The 7,626-nt window shown below is 38.1% G+C and overlaps 1 protein-coding gene across 1 annotated transcript in view; it reads left to right on the plus strand.

Annotated features, from left to right (window-relative positions):
• The window catches only part of LOC128652255 (G patch domain-containing protein 4), a 41,917-nt gene extending 35,190 nt beyond the window's left edge, over nucleotides 1-6,727 (plus strand). Inside the window, exon 8 of the mRNA XM_053705193.1 lies at nucleotides 4,228-6,727. Coding sequence (XP_053561168.1) covers nucleotides 4,228-4,696 — 469 coding nt within the window. The 3' untranslated portion in view covers nucleotides 4,697-6,727. The remainder of the gene's footprint in view (nucleotides 1-4,227) is intronic.
• Nucleotides 6,728-7,626: the final 899 nt, after the last annotated feature.

A 7,626-nucleotide genomic window follows, 5' to 3' on the forward strand; every position in this document is an offset into this window, starting at 1 on the left:
GATATCATCAAAATTGATGTTAAATCTATGTCTTTAGCTATTTTAGCTAGAAGATCTTTTGTGGCTCAAATATTGGAATGCTGACATGGTATCCAAGTCTAGATTACTATCTCTTCCTTTCCAAGGTAATAAGTTATTTCAGTTGGATTTGATTACTTCAACTGTCACTGGGGGGAAGGGAGTTTTTTTGCCTCAGGATAAAAGACTTAAGGGTAAATCTAAAGCTTCTAACCGTTTTCGTTCCTTTCGACAAAATAAGGAACAGAAACTAATCCTTCCCCCAAAGAATCTGGTTCTAATTGGAAACCTTCTTCAAGTTGGAGTAAATACAAACCTTTTAAGAAACCAAAGCCAGCCCCCAAGTCTGCATGAAGGTGCGGCCCTCATTCCAGCTCAGCTGGTAGGGGGCAGATTAAGATTCTTCCAAAACATTTGGGCAGATTCTGTCCAAAATCAATGGATTCAGAGTATTGTCTCTCCAGGGTACCGACTAGGATTCAGAGTAAGACCTCCTGTGAGAAGATTTTTTTTTCTCTCACGCATCCCAGCAAATCAAGTAAAGGCTCAGGCTTTTCTGAAGTGTGTTTCAGACCTGGAGCTTTCAGGGGTAATCATACCAGTTCCGTTTCAGGAACAGGGTCTGGAGTTTTATTCAAATCTATTCATTGTCCCAAAGAAAGCAAATTCATTCAGGCCAGTTCTGGATCTGAAAATTTTGATTCGTTATGTAAGAGTGTCAACTTTCAAAATGGTGACTATAAGGACTATTCTGCCTTTTGTTCAGCAAGGGCATTATATGTCCACGATAGACTTACAGGATGCATATCTTCATATTCCGACTCATCCAGACCACTATCAGTTTCTGAGATTCTCTTTTCTAGACAAGAATTTCCAATTTGTCGCTCTTCCATTTGGCCTAGCGACAGCTCCAAGAATCTTTTCAAAGGTTCTCTGTGCCCTACTCTCTGTAATCGGAGAACGGGGTATTGCGGTGTTTCCTTATTTGGACGATATCTTGGTACTAGCTCAGTCTTTACATTCTGCAGAATCTCACACAAATCAACTAGTGTTGTTTCTTCAAAGACATGCTTGGAGGATCAATTTACCAAAAAGTTCTTTGATTCCTCAGACAAGGGTCACCTTTTTAGGTTTCCACATAGATTCAGTGTCCATGATTCTGTCGCTAACAGACAAGAGACGATTAAAATTGGTTTTGGCTTGTCAGAACCTTCAGTCTCAATCATTCCCTTCAGTAGCATGGAAGTTTTAGGTCTCATGACTGCAGCATTGGACGCGATCCCCATTGCTCGTTTTCATATGAGACCTCTGCAGCTTTGTATGCTGAACCAGTGGTGCAGAGAATATACAAGGATATCACAATTAATATCCTTAAATCCCAATGTTCGACTTTCTCTGACTTGGTGGTTAGATCACCAGCGTATAGTTCAAGGGGCCTCTCTTGTTCGTCAAACATGGACTGTGATCACAACAGATGCAAGTCTTTCAGGTTGGGGAGCTGTCTGGGGATCTCTGACAGCACAAGGGGTTTGGAAATCTCAAGAGGTGAGGTTACCAATCAATATTTTAGAACTCTGTGCTATTTTAAGGTTTGGCCTCTGTTGAATAGAGAACCGTTCATTTGTTTTCAGACAGACAATATCACAACTGTGGAATATGTCAATCTTCAGGGTGGGACTCTCAGTCCCCAAGCTATGAAAGAAGTATCTTGGATACTTGCTTGGGCGGAATCCAGCTCCTGTCTAATTTCTGCGGTTCATATCCCAGGTATAGACAATTGGGAAGCGGATTATCTCAGCCGTCAGACTTTACATCCGGGGGAGTGGTCGCTCCATCCAGATTTGTTTTCTCAGATTGTTCAGATGTGGGGTCTTCCAGAAATAGAACTGGTGGCTTCCCATCTAAACAAGAAATTACCCAGGTACCTGTCCAGGTCCAGGGATCCTCAGACGGAAGTGGTGGATGCGTTAACAGTTCCTTGGTGTTACCAACCTGCTTATATTTTTCCGCCTTTAGTTCTTCGAAGAGTGATCTCCAAAATCATCATGGAACAGTCGTTTGTGTTGCTGGTAGCTCTAGCATGGCCTCACAGGTTTTCGTATGTGGATCTTGTTCGGATGTCCAGTTGCCAACCTTGGTCACTTCCATTAAGGCCAGACCTTTTGTCTTAAGGTCCGTTTTTTCCATCAGGCTCTCAAATCATTAAATTTGAAGGTATGGAAATTGAACGCCTAGTGCTTAGTCATAGAGGTTTCTCTGACTCTGTGATTAATACTATGTTACAGGCTCGTAAATCTGTTTCTAGGAAGATTTATTATCGAGTTTGGAAGACTTATATTTCATGGTGTTCTTCTCATAAATTCTCCTGGCATTCTTTTAGAATTCCTAGAATTTTACAGTTTCTTCAGGATGGTTTGGATAAGGGTTTGTCTGCAAGTTCCTTGAAGGGACAAATCTCTGCTCTTTCTGTTTTATTTCACAGAAAGATTGCTAAGCTTCCTGATATTCACTGTTTTGTACAGGCTTTGGTCCATATCAAGCCTGTCATTAAATCAATTTTTCCTCCTTGGAGTCTTAATTTGGTTTTGAAGGGTTTACAGGCTCCTCTGTTTGAGCCTATGCATTCTTTGGACATTAAACTACTTTCTTGGAAAGTGTTGTTCCTTTTGGCCATCTCTTCTGCTAGAAGAGTTTCCGAATTATCTGCTCTTTCTTGTGAATCTCCTTTTTCTGATTTTTCCATTAGGATAAGGCAGTTTTGCGGACTTCATTTAAATTTCTACCTAAGGTTGTGGATTCTAACAACATTAATAGAGAAATTGTTGTCCCTTCTTTGTGTCCTAATCCTAAGAATTCTTTGGAGATCTTTACATTCTTTGGATGTGGTAAGAGCATTGAAATATTATGTTGAAGCTACTAAAGATTTCAGGAAGACTTCTAGTCTATTTGTTATCTTTTCTGGTTCTAGGAAAGGTCAGAAGGCTTCTGCCATTTCCTTGGCATCTTGGTTAAAGCTTTTGATTCATCAAGCTTATTTGGAGTCGGGCCAGGCCCCGCCTCAGAGAATTATAGCTCATTCTACTAGATCAGTCTCCACTTTGTGGGCTTTTAAGAATGAAGCTCCAGTTGATCAGATTTGCAAAGCAGTAACTTGGTGGTCTTTTGCATACATTTACTAAATTCTACCGTTTTGATGTATTTGCTTCTTCGGAAGCAGTTTTTGGTAGAAAAGTTTTTCAGGCAGCTGTTTCAGTTTGATTCCTCTGCTTATGTTCAAGTTTTTTTTCTTTTCATTATGAGAATAAATTTATATTTTGGGTTGTGGGTTAATTTTTTTCAGCGGAAAATGGCTGTTATTATTTTATCCCTCCCTCTCTAGTGACTCTTCTGTGGAGTTCCACATTTTGGGTATTACTATCCCATACGTCACTAGCTCATGGACTCTTGCCATTTACATAAAAGAAAACATAATTCATGTAACTTACCTGATAAATTAATTTCTTTCATATTGTCAAGAATCCATGAGACCCACCCTTTTTATGGTGGTTATGATTTTTTGTATAAAGCACAATTATTTCCAAATTCCTTTGTTGATGCTTTCTACTCCTTTCTTTATCACCCCACTACTTGGCTATTCGTTAAACTGAATTGTGGGTGTGGTGAGGGGTGTATTTATAGGCATTTTGAGGTTTGGGAAACTTTGCCCCTCCTGGTAGGATTGTATATCCCATACGTCACTAGCTCATGGACTCTTGCCAATATGAAAGAAATGAATTTATCAGGTAAGTTCTTACATAAATTATGTTTTTTCATTCTCTCAAAGTGGTGATTGGTTTATTAAGTGGTGATTGGTGATTTATGGACATATATAAGATAAAGAAGCAGGTATATGTACACAATGTGATAAAGTAATGAGATCTGATTATACGTACAAGTTCAACCCATTTTATTAGGTTGTGGCTTCAAAACACAAGTCATATACACAAATAAGCCTTAAAAAACAAATCTCTTACATTTTATACTCTGCAGCTGGTAAAAAAAAGTTATTGGAAACACATTAAGGGAAAAACTATTTTATAGTATACTGTCCCTTTAAGTATAAGCCACTGCTTAGTGCTTGTTTTATTAATGAATTAATTTAAAAATAACAGTATGTAGTCTGAGTTTGGTTATTTAAGTAATTACAACAAAAAATAATTTTGTTTTCAGAGGAGCTCGCCATGGACTGACAATGAGCGCAAAGCTCTCTCGACTTCAAGAACAGGAAAGAGAGTTCATGGAGAAGTATGGAAAGAAGGAACAAAAGAGCAAAAGTTTAGAATCAAATGATGAACAATCAGCTGTAGCAGAAGACTGTGATACTGGGAAAAAGCATAAAAAGAAGAAAAAACAAAAACATGACTTGGATACTGAAGAAACACTTTTCCAGGAGCCTCCGATATCTAAGAAGAAGAAAAAGAGCAAAAAAGAGAAAGTTGTGGAAGAAGGGGAAGGAATTGTAGTGACTGAATGTGATGAGCAGATGCCAGATCAGGAAGATATGAAAAGCTCAAAGAAGAAAAAGAAAAGAAAGCAAAGGGCACCTTCCCCATCTCCAGAAGAGCAGGTGGATCATTCTGTAGATAGTGCGGAAAACTGTGTAAAGGCTAAGAAGAAGAAACATTGCAAAGCAGAATAACTTATTTCCAAGAAGTTGTGGGAACTTGTGTTTTTTCTATTTATATCTAGTGTAGCAATAACATAGACTCTTAAAGGGAAAATACAGCCAACATTGGAATCCACATGGCTTTATTTTAGTTTTGAATAGAAGCATTTTTGTAATATACATGTAATAGCAAAAATGCTTCTAATAAAAGCTGTAGCTGTATTAAAGCCGTATTTAAGTATAAACTGTGCACCAGCATTTTAAACACAGTACTTGCTCATAGAGCCTAAGGTGCTTGTACCATCTGGTAATGACTCAATTTGTTAATTGCTGACATGATACAAGCCCCACTGGTGCTCTGAGCAGCTGCAGTATTTAAAATGCTGGTGCGCTGAGAATATCTAGCCTCACATGCACGTACAATGAAAAATGTTAGCACTAAAACAGTGATAAGTTTTAATAGAAGCATTTTTGCCAATACATGAATCATGCAAATGTATTTTCTATTCAAATATGTAATCTATGTGCATTTAAATTTTTACCGGAATCTCCCTTTAAATAAATACCATATTAAGGTCCTCAGATTATTATTCAGTGATACTCTGAAAAACTTTTGATGATGTTAATATAATAAATATATATATATATATATATATAGCCTTGTCCTTTACAATTATCATAAATTGTTTTAGTTCTTGCTCTTTTTTATGTGCAACATCCACCTGAGTAAGATAAAGTCAGACAAGTATTATTATACTTTATTATGTGCCAACATGTTCCGCAGCACTGTCCATGGGTACAATTAAAGGGACAGTACACTGTAAAATTATTTTTTCCTTAATGTATTTTCACTGACTTGTTATACTAGCTGCATAAGAGACAAGACAACATTTGACAAATAAGTAAAGGAGACATATTGGGCCCTATTCCTGTGCGAGCTTACAATCTGGGAGGGTGAAAAATAGGAGATGAGGACGGCAAGGGTGAGAATGATGTTTAAAAAAAAAAAAAAAAAGGGCTGATTAGATGGGTGCAATTCATTTGCTACTGAGTTGGGTGGTAGGCTTACCTGAAAGACATTTTTGTCTTTAGGAAGCATTTAATAGAAGGCAGATTAGGTGATAGACTGACAGCAAGAGGAAGTGGGTTGGTGCCACATAGAGTCTTACAATCTAGTATGGGAAGAGTTGATAGAAGATGCAAGGAGCGGGTCATTGTTGGATCTTATGGGGCAGGCTGGAGTATATTTGTTGATAAGTGAGGACAGGTAGTGGGAGCGACAAGTTTTTCAAAATACAAAAAAAAATACATAAAGATATTTTTATACAAATTTACAATTTTATATATGTGTGATTGACTGGAAAACGTACCTCTGTCTTCTTTTTTTGAGCATTATTTTTGCCTACACTTTAGCCATTATCACTGTTTATGCAAATGAAGTAAGTGTGATAGAACAGACATGCTCATTGTCAACACCACCAACTTGCTTAGTTTTTAATCTTTGTTGCAAGCTTTTACATGAAACCCAAATTTATTTATTTTTCATGAGTCAGGACAGGATTTAACGCTGTATTAAGAGTGAATATTGGGGGAAAGGATATTAAGTTGAAACATTTGAGCCATTAATATTACTTCCATATTTACTTATGCCGGATGGCTAGCACGATATTGGCTAAGAGGGGAAAACTAACCTCATTGAGATAATATTGTTTTGCTGTGGGTGACCGGAGGTGCTCAGTTCGGCATAAACGTGCTGCAAATAAAGGAACTTTAAGCATGAAGTTTTTATACTTTATGACAAAGTCCCCTTTATTAGTAGCATTAGTAAATCATAGTGTTTTAAAAACGCTAGGATTTACCATCACTTTAAGAATGTGCCTAAAGAATGTATCCATTTTATATTCAGTTCATGTCAATATGTAAAAAAAAAATCTGCTCACAGTAAATTAGAACATTTTTAATAAAAATACATTGAAAATTAATAATGTTGCAGGCATCCATAGCAAAAATTGATTTATACTACCTAAAGAATAAAGCAACCCCAGATGATGCTGCTGGTGAAAAGTGTGTTAGAATCTTCCTTTTAAATGCCATTACTCACACATTTAGCCATAAATTAGCAAGCGCAGCCAAAAATGGGCCAGCTCCCAAGCTTTGCATTCCTGCTTTTCAAATAAAGACAGCAAAAGAACAAAAAATTGATAATAGATGTAAAGTAGAAAGTTGCTTAAAATTTGCATGCTCTATTTGGAAAATTGAACTGATGATCCAGCCGCCAAGTCAGAGACTGACTTGATTTGAGATTCAGAAAAATCTTTTAAGACAGCTGAGTATGATCCCTGCACCATTGACAAAGCATACAATGCTGTAGGGCTGTCAAAAATAATCGTTTTGACGATGCATCGCGATGCGGTATAAAACGATTCTGCATCGATGCAGTGAGGCGCGAGAATCGATTCACGTGACCCCGCCTCCAGGACAAGTAACAGAAAGTGCGCGGTACAGAGTTTTGACGTCACTGACGTCACGTCACCCAATAAAGCAACATGGGCGCTCCATGGGCGGTCTCTGGAAGTGCCGAAGTTACGCAGTAGGAGAAGGACTGTTGCCTGAGAGATTGATGATGACGATTCCAACTCAGGGCTCCATGTACTAAGCAGTCAATTCATCCGTCATTGTAGACGCGGATAAACTCGCCGTTACTCGCCGCGGGCGAAATGGTGTCCGCTGTCGCTATGTACTAATATTCCCCCAATAAATAGACAAGTCTAGCCCGCCGCGAGCAGTTGCGGATTGTTGATAAATTTGACGCCTCGCTCGCCGCGACTAAGCTGATGTACTTAACTTTCAGTTGAATTGTCTGGCCAATTATTAACACGTGACATGCAAGGTGTCACGAACATCATAGTAGTCGCGGGAATAGAATTTTGCTCCTATAAAAGTTCAACTTATCTAAACAACTT

The sequence above is a fragment of the Bombina bombina genome, chromosome 1 (genome assembly GCF_027579735.1).
Source record: "Bombina bombina isolate aBomBom1 chromosome 1, aBomBom1.pri, whole genome shotgun sequence".
NCBI classification, from domain to species: domain Eukaryota; kingdom Metazoa; phylum Chordata; class Amphibia; order Anura; family Bombinatoridae; genus Bombina; species Bombina bombina.